We start from the raw sequence: 25,711 nt of genomic DNA, 5'->3' as shown, positions 1-25,711 counted from the left end.
AAAAAAGATCATGGTCACTGTTTGGTGGTCTGCTGCCAGTCTGATCCACTACAGCTTTCTGAATCCCAGAGAAACCATTACATATGAGCAGTATGCTCAGCACATCAGCAAGATGCATCAAAAGTTGCAAGGCCTGTGGCCAGCATTGGTCAACAGAAAGGGCCCAGTTCTTCTCCATGACGACACCTGAACACAGATTGCACAACCAACATTTCAAACGTTGAGTGAATGGGGCTATGAAGTTTTGCTCTCTCCCATTACATTCACCTGACTTCTTAGCAACTGATTACCACTTCTTCAAGCATCTTGACAACTTTTTGCAGAGAAAATGCTTGTACAACTAGTAGAATGGAGAAAATGCTTTGCAAGAGTTTGTCGAATCCTTAAGCACAGATTTTTACACTACAGAAATAAAAACAACTTATCTCTCATTGGCAAAAATATGTTGATTGTAATGGTTCTTATTTTGACTAGTAAAGATATGTTTGACCCTAGTTATAATGATTTAAAATTTACAGTCCAAAACTGCAATTTTGTTTGCACCAACCTACAGATGGTGATTGCAGCCATGAAATTAAAAGACACTTACTCCTTGGAAGGAAAGTTATGACCAACCTAGATCACACATTCAAAAGCAGAGACATTACTTTGCAAAGCTCCGTCTAGTCAAGGCTATGTTTTTTCCAGTAGTCATGCATGGATGTGAGAGTTGGACTGTGAAGAAAGCTGAGCACCAAAGAATTGATGCTTTTGAACTGTGGTGTTGGAGAAGACTCTTGAGAGTCCCTTAGACTGCAAGGAGATCCAACCAGTCCATCCTAAACGAGATCAGTCCTGGGTGTTCTTTGGAAGGACTGATGCTAAAGCTGAAACTCCAGTACTTTGGCCACCTGATGCGAAGAGTTGACTCATTGGAAAAGACTCTGATGCTGGGAGGGATTGGGGGCAGGAGGAGAAGGGGACGACAGAGGATAAGATGGCTGGATGGCATCACCCACTCGATGGACGTGAGTTTGAGTGAACTCCGGGAGTTGGTGATGGACAGTGAGGCTTGGCTTGCTGCAATTCATGGGGTCGCAAAGAGTCGGACACGACTGAGTAATGAACTGAACTGAACTGAATACTATCTATAGAACATATTTTCTATTCAGAAAAGAAAGTTAAAAAACAAGCTTTGCCATAAAAAAAAAAATAGGTAAATGTATTCATGACTAACATGACAACAAGAAAATGCAGTCACTTCATTCGTTCCAGTATTTTCCCGTCTGACAGATTTCTTTCTAACCCAGGATCATTGTTACATAAGAAAATTATTAGCCTTTATAGTATATACATATATTGTTAAATGAAGTAAAGAAATATTGTCAGTTTAATGTAAGATGGCACCCCTCTCCAGTACTCCTGCCTGGAAAATCCCATGGACAGAGGAGCCTGGAAGGCTGCAGTCCATGGGATCGCAAAGAGTTGGACATGACTGAGTGACTTCCCTTTCACTTTTCACTTTCATGCATTGGAGAAGGAAATGGCAACCCACTTCAGTGTTCTTGCCTGGAAAATCCCAGGGACGGGAGAGCCTGGTGGGCTGCCGTCTATGGGGTCACACAGAGTCGGACACGACTGAAGTGACTTAGCAGCAGAAGCAGCAGCAATGTAGCTTTTATAATGCTATGATTACCACAAAAAAGATGTGTTTTTATTAAAATTCTCAAAAAAGATGTAGCAATCCACAACGGAAATGCTTACACTAAAATGACACTCTGACCAAACGTCCATGTTTGAACCTCTCATAAAATATCTCTAGGAAAGTGGTGAAAGGTGAGATACAAACCGCAGTTATTTTACTTTGCTCATTGGCATTTTATTACCATCAAAGGACTCCTGTATAAATTTATGTGGAATTAGATAAAGCTTGAATAAATCTGCGGCATCATTTCAAGGCTCTATACAGTAATGCAACCATGGAAGAATGCCTCACAGTGCCTTCACAACCCTGAGCCAACTGGCAGTTCATTTGCTTTAAGACTCTTTCACTGCCTATTTCCTTTTCATGATAGAGACAGAAAATGTGCTAATTGTTAGGTAAAAATAATACTGATATTGTTCTAAATTTCTAGAATATTACTGACAGACATGCCTACTTATTTACTTTCTCTGATGTTGTAGACATTGAAATATTTTATTTTGAATGGGATAATTGTTTCTTTATGAATATCTAGCTTCATTTCCTCAGGCACATACTACAAACTGAAATTCTAAATATAGAAATAGATGGTCTGTACACCAACATGTATTACCTGATAACAGGAGAAAAATTCCTTTCCTCAATATGTTCAAAGGCTGGCTTAAAAGGCCTCTCTGTAGTGGGATTTCTCATCCTCAGCTCTGCTGGCGTTTTGGGAGAAGTAGCTGTTGTGGTGATTGTCCTTTGTGTTGTCACATGTTTATCAGCACCCTTGACCTCTACCCCCAAGACACCATGGCAATGCCTCCCAGCACCTCTCTCACCAGCACTGCGCCTACCAACAATGTCTCTAGGCATTGTGAGCAATTCTCATGAGCAAAGTCATCTCTAGTGTAAAGAGTTCATAGAGGAATGCATGATTTAAAAGTATATTAGTTGGCCTTGGATTATCAAGTTTAGATCATTCTTCTGTCAGTCTATGTTATGTACAGTTTAAGATCATCTCCGTATCATCTCATGTTATGTATAAAACTCTGCTCTAAAGTTTTAGCTTTAGAAAATTTACAGTGAACTGCCGGCTACATTACACAGAGAGAATAAATGGAGTTTAGAGTTTATGTAAAAGCGATATTATAGAGGAGAAATTTGAGAGGCCCATTAGGAGCCCAGGTGAAGAACTCTAAGTGTCATGTTGTAGAGTCATGCAGTAGGAGAGGATCACGTGTATGTATGTGTGTGTATATACATATCCCATACATATGGCTATATATGGGATTCTCCAGGCAAGAAAACTGGAGTGGGTTGTCATTTCCTTTTCCAGGGAACTTCCCTACCCAGTGATCTCTATATTAATATATTTTCTATAAGTTCATTTTCAAAAGCTTAACCTGACATTTGTAGGACAAGATGTCATAGTGGAAGAATCGAAGTTCAACTCCTCTCATAAAAAGAGCAAAATCACAGCTAACGGCAGAACAACCATTGACAAAAAAGACCAGAAGTTACCAAAAAAGATCTTCTACTTCCAAAGACAAAGAAAAAGCCACTACAAGACAATAGGAGGGGCTCATTCATAACACAAAAGCCTAATCTAATTCAGGAGGCTGCTTATGCTTACTATCTTGTTAAGGATTTTGTTTTGTAGTTGTCAATACATAGATGTTGAATTTTACTGAATTTTTAAAACATTCATTCTAGATGATTGTATGATCTTTTTTTTTTCTTGCTGATGGAATGATTTACTTTTTCATTTTTTTTAATTGAAGTATAGCTGATGTACAATATTGTATGTTATAGGTGTACAATATGGTGATTCACTCTATTTAAAGTTTATACTCTATTTATAGTTAAGATAGAATATCAGCTATATTTCCTATATTGCACAAAATTTCCTTGCAGTTTATTTATTTTAGACATAGTTGTTTGTACCTCTTCGTTCTCTCCCTCTGTCCTGCTCCTTCCTGCCTCCAACTCCCCACTGGTAATCACTGGTTTGTTCTCTATATCTGTCAGTCTATTACATTTTTGTGATGCTCATTAACTTGTTTGGTTTTTTATATTATACGTATAAGTGATAGCATACACTACTTGTCTTTCTCTGACTTATTTCATGAGGATAATACCTTCCAAGTCCATCCATATTGCTGCAAATGGCAAAATTTCCTTATTTTTTATGGCTGAGTCGTATTCCATTTGGAGAAGGCAATGGCACTGCACTTCAGTACGCTTGCCTAGAAACTCCCATGGACGGAGGAGCCTGGTAGGTTATATCCACGGGGTCGCTAAGAGTCGGACATGACTGAGCGACTTCACTTTCACTTTTCACTTTCATGCATTGGAGAAGGAAATGGCAACCCAATCCAGTGTTCTTGCCTGGAGAATCCCAGGGACGGGGGAGCCTGGTGGACTGCCGTCTATGGGGTTGCACAGAGTCAAATACGACTGAAGTGACTTAGCAGCAGCAGCAGCAGTATTCCATTGTATGTGTATACTACACCTGCGGATGGACTCTTAGGTTGCTTCTAGATCCTGGCTATTGTAAACAGTGTTGCCATAAACACTGAGGTGCATGGATCTTTTTGAATTAGTATCTTCATTTATTTCAGATATACACTCAAGAATGAAATTGCTGGGGTCATATGGCAGTTCTATTTTTAGTTTTGTGAGAAACCTCCGTACTGTTTTCCACAGTGGTTGCATTTACATCCCCAACAACAGTGTACGAGCCTTCCCTTTTCTCCACATTTTGCCAACATTTATTTATGCTCTCTTTGATGCTGGCCATACTGACAGGTCGGAGAAGGCGATGGCACCCCACTCCAGTGCTCTTGCCTGGAAAATCCCATGGACAGAGGAGCCTGGAAGGCTGCAGTCCATGGGGTCGCTGAGGGTTGGACAGGACTGAGCAACTTCACTTTCACTTTTCACTTTCATACATTGGCGAAGGAAATGGCAATCCATTCCAGTGTTCTTGCCTTGAGAATTCCAGGGACAGCAGAGCCTGGTGGGCTGCCGTCTATGGGGTCGCACAGAGTCGGACACGACTGAGGTGACTTAGCAGTAGAAGTATACTGACAGGTGTGAGGTGATATCTCACTGTGATTTTCATTTATCCTTCCCTAATAATTAGTGATGTTGAGCATTTTACAATGTGTCTGTTGACCATAAGTATGTTGTCCTTGGGAAAGTGTCTGTTCAAATCGTCTACCCATTTTTAAGTGGGCTATTTGTTTTTCTGATGTTGAGTTGTGTGAGCTGTTTATATATCCTGAATACTAAGCCCTTATCAGTTATATCATTTGCAAGTATTTTCCCACATTCAATCTGTGACCTTTACATTGTGTTGATGGCCTCCTTTGTGATGTAAAAGCTTTTAAGTTTAACTAGGTCCCATTTGTTTATTTTTTCCTTTGCTTCCTTTGGTTTATGAGAAAGAATTGATTTATTTTTGAATGTTAATACACCCTTGTATTTTTTAGTTTATCTCACTTGGTATTGATGTATATATATTTTATATATGGCTGTATTCATATATTTTATTATAATAAATATCTGTTTATGAAATAGATGGTGTAAAATTTTATTTTAATTATCTTATTCAGTTATGGTGTTGGGTTTACTCTGGTTTCATAAAATAAACTGAAAGGTGTTTAAAAGACAAAAACAAAACCCATGCCTTAAAGGAATGCTGCAGTGGAGGCGATCCAGAGGCTCCAGCGGGTAAGTGGGCAGGCAGCTGGCAAAGTGGAGGCTGGGAATGCTTCTAAGACACAACATCAAGGCTTTCATTTCTGGAGGCCACTTTCAATAACAAAGCTGATGCTTTCCCATGTCAGAGCATTAGTCAAGAGTGAAAGGAATGTTTAAGCATGGAAATGATTGTGATCCATTTATCAGAGTTGAAGCCCTTGATGGGCCCATAATCTTCCCTTCTATTGCAGGAATAGATGGTTCTTGGCAGACGTGTTTGCTGGTGGGCAATATTTTAAAGCATCGAATTGCAATTACATTAAACCTTATTTACATTTGTTTATATATACATACGTCGCTCAGTCGTGTCTGATTCTTTGTGACCCCGTGGACTGTAGCCCACCAGGCTCCTCTGTCCATGGGATTCTCCAGGTAAGAATACTGGAGTGGATTGCCATTTCCTTCTCCAGGGGATCTTCCCAACCCAGGGATCGAACCCGGGTCTCCTGCATTGCAGGCAGATTCTTTATCTTCTGAGCCACCAGGGAAGCCCATATACACATACACTAACCTACACACACACACACACACACACACACACACATACAATCATACTCTTGGGTTTAAAATGTATTCCTAACTGCAGCCTGAAGAATAGGATGGGCTGTTTCATGGAGTGCAAGAAAAGTGCCTGCTACTCAAATTACTCTTATGCGCCCAGTACAAAGGATCCTGAAGACAGCCTCCAGAGAACCTTTGTAAAATTCATTCCTTTAAGAATACAGTCCAAGGACTTAATAATCTGGAATCCATTAGCTCCAGGTTATATGAACTGTTCCAGAGGTTGTCTGAAAAATTATAGGTATGCTTTTCAGAGTTTTGCTAAGACTTTCACCAAATTCTCAAAGCTCTGTTATCCTGTAAAACTTCAGAATCATAAGTTAATTCAGCACCTATCACCAGACATCTAAAATGTCACATATATTTTAGAGTGAAAGAATTAAACACCAATTACCACTTGAATATTGCTATTAAAAGTAGAATAATATTCACAGCTATATGTGTTAAAGGTTTAATTACATCTAGTCTCCTTCAATAAAGTATTGTTAAAGAAAAAAATGACTACATAGCCTAGTAACTATCAGGTGTGGCTCCTTCATTTGCTTTTTAAACTTCACAAACAGTTCATGGAAAGCTGTCATCTACGAACTTATAGTTTTACTTCTGGGTTATCTGAAGGTTTACCCAGGAAAAAAAAAACAAACATATCCTTTTACAAGTTCATGGTTCTATTACTTTTATTTGTTTTCTCAATCATTTTTAACATCATAATGTTAAAAATTACAGATGGTAATGTTGCATAAAATTCATTAGCTATTGCTTTCCAATTGTAGGGCGAATCACAAACTGGACCTGAGGGGAGTCTTGCAGACCGTGATCACTAGCAGTAGTGGTCAGATTTACTGTCAGAGCTTTGCTAAAACTTCAAATCAGCTCTTCATTTTATCCTCACAAAAGCTCTCTGATGAGGATGCAATTATTCCGCTTTAAACAGGAAAGAAAGGAAGACAGAGAAACTCAGTAATTCAGTCAGGAACGCAGATCCCATACCTTGGAAGTTTTTCCTGACTCCAAATTCTGACCAGTTTAAAAGTAATATTGGCCACGCTACTCAATATAAAATAAACAGTGCGTACCTACTGTCTAGCACAGGGAACTATACTCAGTATCTTGTAGTAACCTATAAAGAAAGGAATCTGGACAAGAATCTACCTCTCTCTCTTAGTCACTTCGCTGCACACCTGAAACCAATACAACATTTAAATCAACTGCATTTCAATTAAAAAATTCAGATACGTAAATAAACAAAAGAGAGTCCTTCCAGCCCCCCATCTCTATTGCAATTATTGGTCCACTTCCGATTCTCAGCACCCAAAAGAACATTGGGTCTTGTGGCCCCAAGTTTCTTCCTCATTTTTAGTCTTTTTATCCACATCAGGAAATAACCTTCTTCCTTAAAACAATTTTCAACTTTGTCCCCTTTTTTCTCAAAATGCCTCAGTCTCAGTACAAAACAACAAGCTAAAGCAAAACCAAACATTTTGAGAAGGCGCAAAGTTTACTCCCTCGATTGCATTGAGCTTATTACATTGTATCTCATCAGAATCTTATGCCAGAGTAGCAAAACATATTTTTCCAAAACAAAAACTAAAACAACTTGATTGCAATCCCACTTTCCCTCTATCTGTTTTTCAGGACACTCACCTGTTACATGAACTCTTTTTACTTTCAGGATTCCTACATAAGGCCCAGTGTCAATTTGTAGCACTTGGATCCTAACATTTTGCAGAATCCAGAGCCACTTAGCTACTAAGCTGCAGACCCCAGGGTGGTCAGAGCCTCGGCTGTCAGCTCTGGCTCTGCTTATCTTCCCTTTTGCCTCTGTGGGCAGTGACTCGTCCCATTTTGTAACCATGACTCAAAAAGGCAGCAAGCATGACCCTAAACAGCCCCCAAAAACAGGACCAGCTTTTAAAAATAATTTTAACAGACTTTCTGTTAGCCTAACTTTGTACTCAAAAGCCTCATATTAAAAGAGAGAGAGAGAGAGAGAGAAATCTCTGGTTAAAACTCTAGGAACTTGGATGCCCACCCCTGCCAACTCCTGACTTGTCTGAAAGATTCCAGCATCCGTTCCATTGGTCTCAGCACGACTGCTTGAACACTGCGTTGAATATCTATGAGTTATTAGAGATAAACATACAGTTTTCCCTGAACGATCTGGTCACTTCTGCAACCTTTCATTTTAAATAAAATCAAAACTACATCATTCATCCAACATGCATCTTCATTCCAGGTAAAACTAAGCCTGAAAAATGTATATACATTAAACTAAACTTTGGGGGAAATGTTAGAAATGAAAAGTGATAGTTTTTATTAAATGCTCTAAAGGTACGGAGCAAAATCAACAGACGTCCAAGTGGTCTCAGACCTCCCAGTTGGGAGTGAAATGCTGTCAGTGTAACAGTAGCTCGGACTCAGCCAGAGGACCTGTGTGCCTGGCTGTGACAGCCACTCGGGTCTCGTGAGTCAGCATCATGTTATGCTGAGAATCTTGGTCAAACGCAAATCCCTGGCCTGCTGCTTCCTCACTCCTCCCCTCCAGAATCATTAACGTCACTGTCTCACTTCTGAATTCCTTCCTGCCCATTCTGACCTGATTTCTTGCTCTACAAGAAATTCTGCAAGGAAAACAAAACCCAGAAACAGCTTCTCCCAATGACCTGCTTGTGGTCAAATCCTATCTCGATTATCTTTGTCCAGCATTTCCCTGTCGAAGTTTCCTTTATGGCTGCTGAGGCAGTGGTCCCTAGTGGTCCTCAGGGGTTACTCAGCTTCCTATTCTCCTTTCTCCTCCCCTACCCTCAATGTTTGGCTCTGAGCAGCAACCCCTCCAATTCTGGTCCTCAGGCCTTTTCTTTTTTCCAGCCAATCTACACATTTCCCAGGTAATCTAATCCCAACTCATCACTTTCATCACATATGGTGACTGCATCTTTTTTATGTGTATATATATGCAGGAGACGCAGGTTCAATTCCTGGGTTGGGAAGATCTCCTGGAGAAGGAAATGGCAGCCCACTCCAGTATTCTTGCCTGAAAAATTCCACAGACAGAGGAGCTTGGCGGGCTCCAGTCCATGGGATTGCACTGAGTGACTGGGCACATACACACACACACACCCCTACGTACATGTTGGTGATTCTCAAATTTTGATTCCCGGCTCCCTCTTGAGCTGCAGACCTGTTAACTCACTGGACATTTCCACTGGGCTATCTCAGCAGGCAGGCCGTAGTCCATGTGAAGTTGAAGTCACCACCATCCCGCCGTCCCCCACCCCCCCACTGCAGATGGCTGTACCAGATGGTCTTTCCAAGTTCAGTAAATAACACAACTCATCATCCAGAGACTCAGGCCTGCAAACTGGAGGTTTGGCTGGACACCTGTCCATGGACTGGCAGCCATCACTACCTTCCACCAAAGACATGCCATCTCTGAATCCCAGTTTGGAACAGCATGTGCCAAGCATGAGTGCTCAAGCCACACTCCCTGCCCCTCCACCCCCATTAAACTTAACTAATATTCAGAGCTTTTCTGCACATGGAAATAGGAACATGTAGAGTGTCTTGTTTCACATTCTTCAGGGGCTCCCTGCTCAAGTCAGAACACAATCCCTAAATTCCCACTGAGACTCTCAGCTGTGGAGACCCTGCCTTACCATAACACCTTCAGAAGCACCCTGGGCTCCAAGAGAATTCAGCCACTTGTCACTCTCAAAGGGTGCCTGGCCTTCACAGGTTCTCAACTAACTTTTCTTTGAACAGCCTGCCCTGATGTGTCACCGAAGTCCAGCTCTTCCTCAAGGAAGCCCAGCCCTTGCGTCCTTCAGGAAAGCCTCTCCAGCTTCTTGTAAAATCCGGTGCAAACCTCCGGGAACCCGTCACATTAGAATTACTATTCAGCTCATGCACCTAAGAATCAAGACATTTTTCATCTGCACCCGCTCCAACTAGCTCATACCTGATGATTAACGATAGCTTGCTGAGGAGATGAAAAGGTTTGGGGTGATTCATAAAGAGTGCTTTCTTAATTTCTCTTTGATAAAGGTTATGGTAAAATGTCGTGCCACTAGAGGGCACAGAATTATAACGGAATTTTCCCCGGACACTCCCTAAAATGAGAGGTTTGTCTTCAGTATCAATCTCTTCACACAGTTTCTAAATGTATCTCTTAGAAAGAGCAAATAGCTGTATTCAAATTACTTCCAGGAAGAAGCATTTAAGTAGTTGGCCAAAAGACAGGAGTGCAGCCATACTAACATAACTAGGAAGAAAATAGAAATCTGGTATAGCCAAGTATGATAAATAGGACTTTGTGAATAAAACTGAAGGTAGTGTTAGGAAAAAGATAAAAACGTAAGTATAATTCCAAGATATCGTTACTTCATGATTTGGAACTGTTTAAAAATATTCAATACAAAAGACAAATCTCTGTACATAAGCTTTTATTTCTTCAGGAAAAGTGAAGAGGGGTATTGAGGCTAATTCTGTGTTTAGAATAAAATCTCAAGTCCTGCTATGAAACAGCTACTAGAAACTTGCCAACACTTCCCTTTTTAAAGGAAAAACAGTCAGATATATTAACGTGATAATAGGCTAAAGCTTTTTATTTCAAAAGTTAATATAGTCTAGTAGTTTAAAATCTGGTTTTGGTTTTTGTTTCCGTGGCTTTTGTTTTGTTTTTCTTCATGAAATAACCATAGGTTTGAATTCAGACTCAATTTCTCATTAGTTTTGAAAAAGTATTAATTTTCTCACAACCTCACTTTCTTCCTTATAAACCTGTAGTGCTCATTTGTGAGGCTACGTTCAGAATCAAGTGAAATTATTCTTGTTAATCACAGTGCCTCGTGCGCAGGAAGCACATATGACATATCTGCTGTTATTTTGCTTGGACAGTGGTAACTGGCACACAATTTTAGTAATTCCTAGGAAAATAAATTTTGATAGTTGCTGGGATGAACATGGCGAGACTTTTTGAGCCCGTCCCCTGCTCTGTCTGCCCCCCCCCCCCAAACAGCCTCTCTTCACACCCCTGTCCACTCACACCTGCACTGTTTCTGCACCCCTAGGCAGAGGCTGCTCTCAAGGGACTATGCCTCACCTACTGAGGGCAGGGCTAGGATGGGTCCCTGCTATGTAGGAACCTTCATGCCAACTGGCAGGTTTTTATGATCTCTGACATTGCCCCAGGTTTCCTAATTTCTGTCCCTTGGTAAAATATATACAGAATCTCAGCATCACATCTCTAAGAATCCTCGATAGAGTAAAAGTGATACTGCGGTCCATAATGCTGACACATTTGAAATAATCAGATTTACTGAATCAATGGTTATGAGATACCTAAGAAGCACAATTACAGTTGCTGTGCTTGTAGGTTTGGTTCTGATTTGACAGGAGGAAATAAAAGCTAAGGGAAAGGGTGGCCTGGCCTAAAGGCATTCCACTCAGGCGTTAGGGGACTTCAGTTCTTCTTCCAAGGCAAACAGCTGAGTCTTGGGCAAGCAGCCAACAATAGTTTTCCATTTCTTCATCAGCAAATGTCCCTTTTGCTCTAAGGTTTGAGGATTCTGTTTATTACCACCACTCTGGTTGACCTGGCATTTCACAGTGGATCAAAAAGCATCCACATCACACAAAAGAGTAGCACTTCCATCAGTTGTGAGTTGATCAGAACCATGAGCACGACTCGATGTGAAATGTGTAGACGTGGTGGGGCCGGAACAGACGGGGGGCTGGGCAGGTCCCGAGAAGGAGAGGGGAGCGCCATGTGGTCACGGGGATTCTGTAAAACCAGCTCACCACTGCTTATTCTGCCTTGAAAGTCTTTCCCGAGCGCCTCTAGCTCTTGTATAGAATGTTCCATATTACTATTCTAGAGCGCCCTTCAAATGGAAACTATAATGGCATAGAAAACACACTGAAGTAAAATATTCCTAGTAGCTATTTTCAGTGCAAACCATCTCTAAGTAGACTTCAGATAATAAAACCTTCCATGGTCATACATTTCAAGCAAACATCTCACAATAGTTGAAAGCACACCCACCTCCAAAGGATGGGGAGTGAAATCAGCTCATGTGCTCTACACCAGAAATAAACACCTGCTTTGGAAAAGACGGGTGTCTTTTACCTTTCTACCTCTTGGTAAGGCTCTAAAGTAACATTACAGGTGGAATATACACAGCTATATCATTTCACTCTTTGTCTACCCTCTCCTCTGATATTAGGTTTTACTATTTCAACCAAAAGAAAGGCAGTTTCCTAGCAACATCTGTGTTCAAAGGCACAGCAACAGAAAAAAAAGCTTGATCACAGCACTGTTTTTCCAACAGTTAATTCCTGCCTTTTGAGAGAAGTTAGCTGGTAGTGAAGAAGCTAGGTACACATGGGGAAGCCATTAGAAGAGGTGTGCAGCCTCACGTGGCCTTTCCTTCCCAGCACGCTCAGGCGGGGTGTCAGAGTTTGTGGCTAAACCTCTCTTTTCAAAGGGAGCCTGCAGAGACATTGAAATACAGTCATGAGCTCTTCAGTGTGCCTGCGTGCTCAGTTGCTCAGTCAGTCGTGTCCGACTCTTTGACATCCTATGCGATGTAGCCCCGGGCTCCTCTGTCCATGGGATAGTCTCCAGGCAAGAATGCTGGAGTGAGTTGCCGTGACCTCCTCCAGGGGCTCTCCCAGACGCAAGGACTGAACCCCAGTCTCTTAAGTCTCCTGCATTGGCAGACAGGTTCTTCACAGCTAGCGCCATCTGGGAAACCTGCGTTTCAGTACATGTTCTGTTTAAGATGTGGAAGGGATAGGAAACCCAGAGGCAAGGCTGCTGGGTTCCTGTAACTCTCATACCAACCACCTGTGAATCCTTGGGCTGGTCCCCTCTGGGGTGTCTCAACTTCTAGAAAACCAGAGAACCGATCTCAAAGGCCCTTCCCAGCTCTAAACCTCTGCTGATCACCACCTTTGATGCTACTTTAAAGTGTTACGCATTTGCCTAATCAACATTTCGGTTTCCCACCTTGCCACACACTCAGGAAAGCACCCATGAGAAGTCAGGCAACTGGTTCTTTCCTGGAAATCTGTCCCGCCTTCCCAAACCTTCCAGCTAGCACGCTGGGCCCAGCAATGCCAGTGAGACAAGGGACCTGACCTTTGCGGTGGGATGGGGTAAAGTGTGCAAGAAGGAAAACTGCTCGTGCAAGGCGAAATGCTTCTCATTTTCCTGCCTGCACTAAAGCCAAGATTTTCACGCTGAAAGCGTGCACACGAATCCTTCTAAGCCTCTAGATCTTTCACCCTGAAAGCCCTGCGCGGAAACTCCGGGGGGAGTCTAAATATAGCGACGCCAACTCCCTCGCGCTCCGCCTGGTCCTAGCTTGGCCCTAGGACTGGAGCGCTCGCTCTGGGGCGCTCTCTCCTTTGGCCTGAACCTTGGGGGCACTAGGCCGCCCCCTTGCCCTTCCACGTGTGTGCGCGCACGCGGGTGGAAGTGAATTCGGGGGCAGTCACGTGGCGCCGCAGCCAGCTGCACTGAGCGCCTTCGGGAAGCGCCCGCGGCCGCCAGGCTAGGGCACCGGGCGGGAGGGGGTGCGGGGTCGCGCCGGCGGCCGGGAGCCGGCGAGTGGGCTGCGAGGACATCGCAGAGATGACAGGAAGAAGGAAGGGGCCAGCGGGGCCGTGCGGCTGCTGCCCGAGGCAGACCGGAGCCGCCGCGCGTGTGCATACACGGAGGAGCTGGCAGAGCATCTCCAGAGCCGGGGGCAGCTCACAAGGGACTCACGCCTCGGCTTTCGGCTTCTGGAAGCAGAAAGGCACTGGGACTCACTATCTCGGAACCATCTGTTCTGGCTTTGCGGTGGAACCCCAGTTCTTCCTTCAGTTTAACTAGTGATCATTTCCTTCCTATTTGAGGGGGAGGGGAGGGGTTCCACTCTTTGGATAGAAGTTCCCAAGCCCAGCTTCCTCTCAGCGTCCCCCGCACAGCGGCTCATGCTTTTTAACGCCGCTGTCTCGCTGAAGGCCAGACGCTCAGCGGCCTCCCTCCTACCCCAGGGGGAAGGGGGTTTTGGGAGGCCCGCTCTTGTGTCGGAGGCGGCGGGAGAAGCCTCTCACTGCGTAAGTGGCAGCAGAGAGGGGTGGGGAGAGGACCCAGCGAAGTTGGGGTCCTGGACTTTCCATGCTCCAGGGTTTCTCCCCCCGCCCCCAGGCTCAGGGGCTGCCGCCGCCACCGCCAAGAGATCTCGCCTGTTTATGACTTTCTCTGACTTCAATGCAAATTTCTTGACGGAGGGACCCGGTCTCTTCTCCTCTGCTTCGCGCCGCTGTCAGGCACAGCCCAGTGCCAGTAGTTCACCGCGGAGAAGCGGAGTTTTGACGCACCCCACCCCACCCCACCCCCGGCTGGCAAGGATGTCCAGCTCCTCTATCTGATGCTGGGATGGAAAGTCACAGCCCGCAAGCCGGAGGAGTTGGCGGCGGTGAGATGCCCAGCGCCCGTCTCGCCGGCTAGGCAGTCGCGTCCCGCGGGGCTGCACCCTGAACGCGGAGATCCGAGCGCCCCCGCCCGGAGCCTGGACCGGCGCGCTCGTGGACTGGCTGGTACCTGGAGGGCAGGGCTGGGCCGTTCCCGCGCACACCCCTCGCGGAAGGACGACGGGACGAGCCCGCGCAGCGGTGCAGCGGCGGGAGGAAAGGGAGCCTGCCTCTCCTTTTCCTCCTGTGGGTACGAGGCGGGCGCACCTTCCAACAGCTCCGAAGCCCCAGGGAGAATACCCTGAACTCCCGTCCCTGACAGGGGTTTCGGTGCCGCAGGTCCCCTCCGGCGTGGGGAGCCTGGGACCCGGCGTGCGCGCGCAGGAGCTCCCTCTCCAGCTCCGGGGGGCGCTTCGCCAGGAGGGAGTTTCCGCCTCGGGGACCGAGGGGCTGGAGAAGCCTTCTTGGAGTGACACCCCCGCGACACGCCCCGATTTCGCCTAAGGAGCTGAAGGCTACTGGACACCTGGACTGCTCGCCTCCTCCGCGCGCCCTCTCCGCCCCCCGGCGCGCAGCTCGCGGGCCGCCGGGCGCCCCGTCGGGGGCGGCTCCCTCCTCGAAAGCGGCCGGCGCGCATGAGGCCGCGGCCCCCTCCGCCGGGGCCCCCCTCGCGGTGCCCGCGGTGATGCCATGCCCCGCCAGCACGCGGGCGGCGAGGAGGGCGGCGCCGCCGGGCTCTGGGTGAGGAGCGGCGCGCCGGCGGCGGCGGCGGCGGCGGGCGGGGGGCGCACGGGCGGCGGCATGAAGGATGTGGAGTCGGGCCGGGCTAGGGCGCTGCTGAACTCGGCGGCCGCCGGCGGCGACGGGCTGCTGCTGCTGGGCACCCGCGCGGCGGCGCTGGGTGGCGGCGGCCTACGGGAGAGCCGGCGGGGCAAGCAGGGCGCCCGGATGAGCCTGCTCGGGAAGCCGCTCTCCTACACCAGCGGCCAAAGCTGCCGGCGCAACGTCAAGTACCGGCGGCTGCAGAACTACCTGTACAACGTGCTGGAGAGGCCCCGCGGCTGGGCGTTCGTCTACCACGCGTTCGTGTGAGTACCCGCGTCCCCCACTCGCGCCCCCAGCACCGCGGCGGCCGGGGGGACCCTCCTGCCCGGTCCCCCGAGAAGCCCGGCGCCCACGCCCTGGCTGGCCGCGCGCGTATACACGCACACACACACATACACGAGCCCACACGCTCGCGCGCGCGCACGTGGTGGGTTTTATTTCTTTGCACGTGTTTAGGGTCTCCCTCCTGGCGCCTGCCACCTCCCTGAGCCCCACCCCCTCACCCCTGTAGACGGAGACTTCCCCGTGGGGCACCGAATGAGCTTCCCGGCCGCTCTGGGCGCTCAGGGACAGAGCCGGGCAGGCGCGGGACTCGGGCTGCGCGGATAATTGGGAGCGATGAGGTCCCGAGATGCGTCCGTTCCAACCGAGGGGGGCGCCCGGGAGCTGAGAAAGGCGCATGAGACCGTGTGTCCGCATGGAGCTTGGGAGAGTGTTGGAGAGGTTAGGAGGTGATGGCGGGGTAGACGCGGCTCAGAGAGGCGAGGCGCAGGCCTGTGTCTTGGTCCGGGGCGGAGCTGGGGAGGCCACTGCGCGGTGGGGACAGCAGCTAGGTTGCCAGCGCGCCCGGAAACACGCCTCGCGGACCTCAGCCGCAGCTAACGGAAAATCTCTCCGTGCAAGTAATCCTTCCTGTCGCAGAGGTGGCAGAGGTCTGGAGGAGGCGAGCAGGGCCAGGCGAGGTGATGTTCGCTCAGGCGCCGAGGCCAAGGCCGGCGTGGAGTCTGGCGCTGGCGCGCAGAGGTGCGGGGCACATGGCCCGCCCGGGGCTGGGATCAGGCAGTGGGTGAAGTTGGCACTGGTGGTTTGGAGCAGAGCGTGTGCGTGTTAAGTAAGCCTCACCATCTAGCAGAGAATGCTTAATGAGAAAATGATTGGAAGCAAATGTTTATTTTTCCCTGAGGCATTTAAAACCTTTCAGTGGCTTTAAAGTTTACTACTGTTTTCCCCACAACGTCCATTCATTCAATCTCCTGTTAGAATTACGTTTCTGTGGACATTTTACAGTAGTTTTTATGCCGTTACACCTTCATCTTTTCTTTTCTGCTTCTTTTTTCTCCTCTTTGTCGTTTCCCTTTTCTGCTTCTTTTTTCTCCTCTTTGTCGTTTCCCTTTTCTGCTTCTTTTTGTCAAAATGGAATATGAAGGTCTCAGTCTTGGGAGGCCAGTAGAGAAAGTTGCAGGCACTCCCGGATAAAAACTCCTTGTTTCCTAGTAAAAAAATAAAAAATAAAAAAAAAGGTTTGGAATACATGAATTAGGTGCTTTTTTAGAAATGAGGCATGTCATCGAAACACAGCTCTCACCTGAGATGGAGGATTGGCATCAAGTCCAGAAACACTTTTGAAATAACATGGAGGAAGGGGCTGGTTTTGTAAATAGGTGAGCCTGGAATTTTACCACGTAGTAGTCAGGAAATTGGTGGAGTCTACAATCTGTGGGGCTCTGGTGTCTGGAAAATTTTACAGTCCCAGATTGATGTGAACATCTAGCACTAGGCAGAATATTCCAGCCAACTTTCCATCTTACAACGTACACAAGGAGAAAGTTGTGTAGTATCATTATTACATCAAAAGTATAATGTTTGCAAGATTCACATTTCCTTAAATGTGGCTACTGTAGTGAATGCTAGTCTTAGAGAAGCGCTACTGATACTTTACATGTTCATCCACTCTGAGTTGATATATAATTAATCCTATTACCTGATGAGCCTGATAAATTATTTTGACCTATCAGAATCCACTAAAACATTTAGCAATATGATCTGTGCTCAGTTTGGCAACAAAGTGTATACTGTATGGAAGATGATTTTGTTACAAGAGTTTGCTCAGAATATTCATAACTCTGATTTTACAATATGATGCTACTTGGTGGCCTTGAATTTTTGGTAGTTTATGTATTATATATTCAGAAAGGGTTAGAGACAACCTTGCTTAGTGCTCATGCTTTGTATTTGCTAAGTGTTACCCTTGAACATGAATGAGGGCTTCTTGTAATGCAACATTTTATTTTCAATATGTTAGGATATAACAGGTTTTTCTGGCCTTACAGAATCTTAAATTTTTGACAAGTGATTGTTCAAGAGGTTCAAGTTTGAATAGTTCTCTACTCACCAATCTTTATCAGTCAGCCAGTGTCTTTAGTGGTAGAAATAAAACAAATTGTGTACTTATCAATACCACATGCTATTGTAAACTTTTGAATTAGTAATTTCCAGAGTCTGAAACTAATGACTGAGTGATGGGGCAGGGGGTGCTAGACTCATGTTGTCAGAAAGTCGGAATCATCTTCTGGGAGGTTGTGCACAACTACAGCTGGCTTAGGAGGACAGGCCACTTATGATTTAAGTAAGCTTTCGAATAGCTGGGCTTTATACATTAGATTCATAAAGGAAAGTTACTTTGAACTATAAGTCTAACAAGACCATTAATAATAAAAGAAATTATAAGAAAACAATTCCTAAAGCAGTGCAAGTAACTAATTCCTTGCCAACCTGGGAATCCCCAAATCTTACTTTAATAACAGTTTTTGTAGCACATTATGGTTCTTGCCAAGAACAAGTGTACTGTGATGAATGAGGTGTATACTTCAGAGATGGATTTACTCTGTTGATTTGTGTTTTCATTGCCAAGAAGCAAGAAAAGTATGTTTAAAGTTATGCTTCTGGTAAAAAGACATTTCTGTTAAATATGCAAAAACCATGATTGTAATGGTATTTTAATGGTATAAAGCATAGTTTCGTGTGTGTGTGTGTGTGTATCCCCAGCCCGCTGATGAGATGGCTGGAAAGAGCAAGAGATGACCTGCTATAAATACTTTCTTCCCGTCTTTGTGAATCGCTGGAGATTAGGAAAGTCTCTTATTTTATGATAATTTAGGATTTACCAGGCAACTCTGTTTTCTAGCTTCCTGTTTTCAGCTGCCCTTTAGTTTAATAGAAAGTGAAAGAAAGTGAAGTGACTCAGTTGTGTCTGACTCTTTGCGACCCCATGGGCTGTGTAGTCCATGGAATTCTCCAGGCAAGAATACTAGAATGGGTACCCTTTCCCTTCTCCATGGGATCTTCCCAATCCAGGGATCAAACCCAGGTCTCCTGCATTGCAGGCAGATTCTTTACCAGCCAAGCCACAAGTGAAGCCCAAGAATACTGGGGTTGGTCGCCTAACCCTTCTCTGCTGGATCTTCCTGACCCAGAAATCAAGCTGGGGTCTCCTACATTGAAGGTGAATTCTTTATCAGCTGAGCTATCAGGGAAGCCAAATGCATGATTGGCTCCATATATTAATTTGTGGTGTATCTTTGCCTGGCTTATGCTATGGATCAGAATGTATAGATACTTTATGTGTAAGCTGGGAACCTAGAAGCCATTCTTGATGAACCTAGAAGCCATTCTTGATGTCTTCACTTTTCTCAAGCTTGCTCCTGCTGGCCACCCATACACACAGTAGAATCTGTGTGATCACTTTATAAGTTTTTTTTTTTTTTTCTTCATATCCATTCCCTTCTCTCCTTTGCTACTGCTACTCTCCCTGTCTGTTTCTCTGTACATCTCCGTTGGAATCTTTGTAATATTCTCTGATTTGTGTTATGATCCTTCCAGCTCTTTGCTCTGACAGCAAAGTGTTTTCCTAAAATGCGCATCTTATCACATTATCTCCTTGCTGTAATCTTTCCAAGACCCTTCTCCATCTATTCATCCATTTATTTACCAATCCATCTGCAAATGTTTGAATCTCCACTTTGCTAATTCCCAGGTTAATAAGGTGGGGGCCTCCATTCTTAAGAAGGGAATAGATGCCAGCAGGGGGTGAGTGTAAGCCTGCGAACAGCAGTGAAATACTGCTGTTCTAGGAGCGAGTACAGTCTTATAGGAAGAGGGAGAGGTGGAGCCCAGGGTGGAAACTTCAGCACAGGCTCCAGAGAGGAAGTGAAGCACAGGCTGAGTTTTAGCAAATGACTAGTTAATTCTCAGGTGTGAAAGCAAGGGTGGGGGGGGAGTGCGGCGAGCCATCTTGCTGGAGCGAAAAGCATAGGTAAAGATGTGGAATTGGAATCATGTCAGTAGTTCCGGGTACTGGGGAGTATTTATAGGATGAGAACAACCTCAGGAAAAGAGGGCAGAGCAATAACACACGTCCCTGACCTTGGGTGACTTCCGATGCCAGCCATGGAATCTAGTTTTCATCCTGTAGGAACGACTGGTCACTGAATGCTGATAATCAGAGGGATGATGTCATCAGATAGGAATTTCAGAAAGATGTGGCTTTCATTGGTTCAATCAGTGGATTGAAAGGTACCAGATAGAACCCATGTGGCTGGTGAGAAGTTTTCAGCAACTGGCCAACTTTCCCACTCATTCTCGTGTTCTTTTATCCATAAATTCATGGATGTCTGTGGAACAGGATTCAACGATGTCTGTTGAATCGTGCCTTGCTCTGTTACAGGTAGGTGAGAGATGACTTCCTGAGGAGCTCAGGCAGCAACCGTGGGGACAAGAAGGAGGGATTTAATTAGAAAACAGTTAAGTAGGTAGAACTCAGAGTGTTTTCATCACTCTAAATGAGAAGGATGACTCTGAGCTGGGTGACTGGGGGAACAGAAGTACCATTCACTAAGATACGGGACAAAGGATGAGAGAACACATCCAGGGAACATGATGAGTTCAGACTTGCACTCAGTGAGTTTGAAGTGTTTGTAAGTCATTCGGGGGGAGACTGCAAGGGATAAACACGTGATAGTGAACCTGCTGCTCCCGGTTTCTGTCCATTGAGTCTTAGACCAGCAGCCAGCACCTGTCATTTTTTGTCAAGAAGAGAGCAAAAATAAGTAAAATATATTTGAAGGAAGGACCACTTTTTCAAATCTGGAGCAGAATCTTGATGTCTAGAGCAGATATTTAGATTTGGAAGCTGCCAGCAGTTTTGTGCTGGTGAAAGCAATTAAGAGGAGGAGTGAGTTAGCCCAGGGATGCAGAGTGGGACGAGGACAGGTGGAGGGCAGGGTGGGAGCACCTCCCGCCGGCAGGCAGTGGAGGGCAGGTTAGGAGCTCACAGAAGACCTGGGGAAATGTGACAGCGACCTCAGGGCCCGGGGAATAAGCCAAGAGACTTTCTTTTCATTGAAGCAGCGGAAGGAAGACGTGTACAGGAAGGAGCCGTGGTTGGTGTTTCCGCTGCTGCAGAAATAACTAGAAGAGATGTGCTAGGATTTGATTGGCTAGTGATGAAGGCGGTCGCTGATGGCATTTGCTGAAGCAGCTTCACTGAGATGACATCACACACGGGATTTAAGCGGGTTGCGGATGGCTGGGCGCTGGGAAGATGGGGACAGGAGTGTAAGTTAACTCCAGACTCATTGGATTGGCTCCCAAGACCCCTCCTGAGGTGGCCTGTGCCCCCCTTCATGTCTCATCTCTAACGCATCCCCCCAGAGCCCCAGCCTTGCTGTCTTGTGTCTTCTGCTAGGCAGTGTTTGCTCTCACTGTTCCCTGGGGTTTTCCTTACTCCTTAACCCTCTGGCTGCCCAACTCCTACAGCTTCTTCAAAACACAGTTCAAAGATCACGTCTCTTGGGCTTATGTCCCGGATGCCGGGTTAATGCAGGTGCTTCTTGTCTCAGGTTCCCCGGCCCCGGGAATGTCATTACTGTGGTGCTTGCCAGGCCATGTGGTCATTGTTAGCTACTTGGTCTGTCTATCCCGTGAGAGGGTGAACTTCCCCTGCAGAAAATCTCCTACAGATCTCTGAGTCCGAAGTACCTAGCAAGATGCCCTGTATATAGCAGACCCTCCATAAACACTTGCTTTCGGTTCAGTTCAGTTGCTCAGTGATGTCCAACTTTGTGTGACCCCATGAACCGCAGCACACCAGGCCTGCCTGTCCATCACCAACTCCCGGAGTTTACTCAAACCCATGTCCATTGAGTCGGTGATGCCATCCAACCTTCTCATCCTCGGTCGTCCCCTTCTCCTCCTGCCTTCAATCTTTCCCAGCATCAAGGTCTTTTCAAATGAGTCAGCTCTTCGCATCAGGTGGCCAAAGTATTGGAGTTTCAGCTTCAACATCAGTCCTTCCAGTGAACACCCAGGACTGATCTCCTTTAGGATGGACTGGTTGGACCTCCTTGCAGTCCAAGGGACTCTCAATAGTCTTCTCCAACACCACAATTCATAAGCTTGCTTTACGAGTAAGTAAATCATTTTCCTTGGAAACTTTCCATAGAGGAATCGCAGAGTGAAGCAGAGCTGAAGGAATTACCAGCGTTTGTGATTTTCTTGCTGCAGTCCATGGGGTCCAAAGAATTGGATGTGCCTGAGCGGCTGAACTGAACTGAAGATACTGATGATTCACTTCAAGGAGAAAGGTATGGGTCCAGAAGTAGGAAGTCTTTGCTTTGCTTCCAGCTTTTCCACTAATTCTCTTTGTGACTTGGAGTGGGTAATTTCACCTTCCTGGGTTTCCGAATCCCATCTGTGAAGCAGTCACAGCAGTGTTTGTGACGCAGCCACAGTAGTGGAGGTGGTGAGGGTCTGAAGTCTTATCCAAAGGGGAAGGAGTATTTGTAATGAGCGACTTGATACTTTCTCTTTTCTTACATTTGAATTCTGATTTTAATACTGAAAGCAGCAAATAGTTTTTGTTGTTGTTGTTAATATAGCATTAAACTAGTAGTTTAAAATAGGACAAGATTTTATTGTCACATGATGCTGGGAGGGATTCGGGGCAGGAGGAGAAGGGGACGACCGAGGATGAGATGGCTGGATGGCATCACTGACTCGATGGACGTGAGTCTGAGTGAACTCCGGGAGTTGGTGATGGACAGGGAGGCCTGGCGTGCTGCGATTCATGGGGTTGCAAAGAGTTGGACATGACTGAGCGACTGAACTGAACTAAACCATACTCAGTAATAAGGGTTTCCCAGGTGGCGCTAGTGGTAAAGAACCCACCTGCCAAGAGAGGAGACCTAAGAGACGCGGGTTCCATCCCTGGGTTGGGAAGATCCCTTGGAAGAAGGTATGGCAACCCACTCCAGTATTCTTGCCTGGAGAATCCCATGGACAGAGGAGCCTGGCGGGCTATCGTCCAGGGGAGAAGTCACAAAGAGCTGGACACAGCTGAAAGAACTTAGCACAGATACTTAGCAATGTAGTGTCTTTGAGATCAAGATTAGCCTAACTCCCCACACCACGGCTTTAAAATTTTCCACATGATCTTTTCCAAATTTCCCTTCCTCAGCTCTGAGCTGCAGGGCCACCTCCTAATTATTCGCATTAACTCCTAACTCCTGGTGAGGTCTGTGGGCCGCATAGTGGCCACGGGGGTCTTTCTGAGGAATTAAACAGATGATGCCACTCCCCCCCCGCCCCACTGGAGGAGGAGAGGAGGAAGGGTCTGTTTGCTGCCTGTCTCTGCCCATTTTCTTAACGGGGATGGGTGGGGGGGAGGCTCTCTGTCCGCTTCTCTGCTGTGTCACCTGCACACAGACTCCTGTCCCCACATAGAAGATACTTCATGCTTGCAGACTGAAGTCCTTACTGACACCCTGCACCGCCCCCAAATACACGGATGGTTTCCTGGAGGAAGATGGAATTTGACTCTCTCAGCCACTCCCTGTGTCAGGGCTCAAGCAGACCTGATGAGTGACTTTTTTATTTACATATGTATTCTGTTCAGAGTTAAGCCTCTGTCTGCGGAAATTGATGTTTGCATTTTATTTTTGTTCCTGAATTCTTTAAAAAACCACTGACTTCCCTTAAATACAGTGAGGCCTTGTACAAGTTACACTGCTTTATGCCCTGCTAATCTAGTAACATTTTAATAAAATATATATGTATAATAAAATGCACATGTATAATAAAACATAAAATGCTCAAATCAATCTGTTTTCAGAAATTGAAACAATGCTGTAGTATTCAAGGATCATATTACAATTAGAAACATTGAAAGTGTTAAAATCTTAGTCTTGGGAACTTTATGGCCTGAGAGAAATGAAACGTAAGAGAAGAATATTTCAAAATGGCATGAAGTCTTGATGCAGAAACCACTATAAGCCAGGAAGGTAGCCAGCCGTCTTTTAATAATTGCTTGCGAAGAACAGGTGCCAGTGGTTTTAATTTTTAATTGCAAATGGCTATTTTGGCAGGTGAGAGCTCAGCAGAACAAGTTTTCACCCAGCCGGCCCCTTTGAAACTGCGTGAAGCACAATTGCGGGGCGGCCACAGCTTCCAGTTTTGTTTAACGATGGGTAGATGTTTTTATTACAATTTTCTTTTCCTTCAGCGGTTTCATGGATACTATTTGAAGTGTTATTTGGTTTCAACAGGGAAGACAGATTGGCCACACAACTGCATTTTTCATAATTTTTAAAATAGCTTGATGGCTCTCAGAGTTTTAGGCGATCTTTTGATCCTTTGTGATCAGTTTCCTAAATGCTACTGAAGTCATCTGTTTATAAACTGAAAAATGCTTTGCACTTTTTCCGTTTTAAATCTTTGTCTATATCTGCACACATGTATTCCATATACACTCTATCCTAGCAGAGAACTTGTTAGTGCAAATATTTACATTTACCTTATTTTTGCTCCTCTACAAGTAAATAAGGCATTTGAATAAAATGCAATAGAAATGAAAAGATCATCCAGAGTTTATATCATACTTTGAAAGATATTAACTGTGTATAAAGAAAAAACTTTTTTACACACTTAGTCATAGTGTCCGTTGCTTCCATTTATAGTACCTGGGAGGTAATTTGAGAAGCTCTCTTCCTTCTTCAGTCTGTGGCGGGATGATCCTTTATAATCACGTTGTTATTGTTCAGTCGCTCAGTCGTGTCTGACTGCGACCCCGCAGGCCAGGTTTCCGTGCCCTGTCCTTCACCATCTCCCAGAGTTTGCTCAAACTCCTGTCCATTGAGTCGGTGATGCCATCCAACCGTCTCATCCTCTGCCGCCCTCTTCTCCTCCTGCCCTCAGTCTTTCCCAGCATCAGGGTCTTTTCCAGTGAGTCAGCTCTTTGCATCCAGTGGCCAAAGTATTGGAGCTTCAGCCACAGCACCATGAACTATCATGTCATAATTTCTCTTTTTTATTTAAATGATGAATTGTGATGAACACCCGGCAGGCATTGTGTGTGCCGCTGAATGTGCTCAATGCTGGTGGTTCAAAAAGGGGAGTGATGTAGACCTTGACCACGAGGAAGTTCACTGGGTAACAGTGAACCCAGGATGCTGAGTCAAGGGGAGTGATGGTGACCTGACCACAGTCAGCCCCCGAGTTCCCGGAGGAAGGACTCAGGACCAGGCAGGCTGACTGAGAGCCTGCATCCTTACCACTGAATCCTGATCGTGGGCCGTACTTGTGGGCGCAGGCCCCTCATTTCACGTGTATGGTATAATTTAAAAACGGCTCTGGGGTCTGGTATAGCTCTTAGCAATATAGTATATGCAAAATAATTATTTTAGTATTAGCAATATTTGTTTCTCTCTGTCTCCAAATTCTAACCAGCCCAAGTTTTAATTTTGCCATAAAGTTTTTCTTGATAGCTCTGGCTTATTTCCTTCCTTTTATTTACCTCCCATAGCTTTTATTATTTGGACCATGTATTTTACTCCTTAATTACATTCTTGCATTGCTTTCTAATTGGATTGTTTAATGCTTCACAAATAATTTGTGTCTAAAGAAACTAAAGTACCTTTTTTTTTTTTGTATCTTCTATGGCATCAAGCCCAGATTTTTATCCTTTGTTTTTCATCAAAATTTACCTAGTTTATTGCTACCAGGAGGACTATTTGAATGTTATAACATTTTAGTTTTCAAAGAGAAATTTCCTTAAGTTCCACTAGTTTTAATTGTAGAGCCACTTATATTAAGAACCCATATTGTTATAATAACTTCTAAATAGCATTTCCTATAAACATATTTCAAACTTATACTCTCATTGCAGAATAAGTAAAATTCATGTAAAATAGCAGCAATTGCTTGTTTACATTTCATAATGGCTGAAGGTAGACCTATTGGCTACAAACTGATTTTACAGCATTTTCCTTCTTTAAACTAATAGAATACTTGTGTTTTCTTCACACTAGTATAGATGTCTTCCATTTGGGCTCCATGCTCCCCTCCTTCACACACATAGGGGAAGCCCTTGATATTTCT

At 45.3% G+C, this 25,711-nt stretch overlaps 1 protein-coding gene across 5 annotated transcripts in view; it reads left to right on the top strand.

The window, feature by feature from the left end:
* Positions 1–15,145: 15,145 nt before the first annotated feature.
* KCNQ5 (potassium voltage-gated channel subfamily Q member 5) overlaps positions 15,146–25,711 on the top strand; it is a 630,043-nt gene continuing 619,477 nt past the window's right edge. For all 5 annotated transcript variants that reach the window (XM_068983485.1, XM_068983484.1, XM_068983488.1 and 2 more), the window contains exon 1: positions 15,146–15,543. In XM_068983485.1, coding sequence (XP_068839586.1) covers positions 15,146–15,543 — 398 coding nt within the window. The remainder of the gene's footprint in view (positions 15,544–25,711) is intronic.

Source organism: Capricornis sumatraensis, chromosome 11 (assembly GCF_032405125.1).
Source record: "Capricornis sumatraensis isolate serow.1 chromosome 11, serow.2, whole genome shotgun sequence".
Lineage (NCBI taxonomy): Eukaryota > Metazoa > Chordata > Mammalia > Artiodactyla > Bovidae > Capricornis > Capricornis sumatraensis.
The sequence above is the reverse complement of the archived record's forward strand: the minus strand, read 5'-3'. Positions and strand labels throughout refer to the sequence as shown.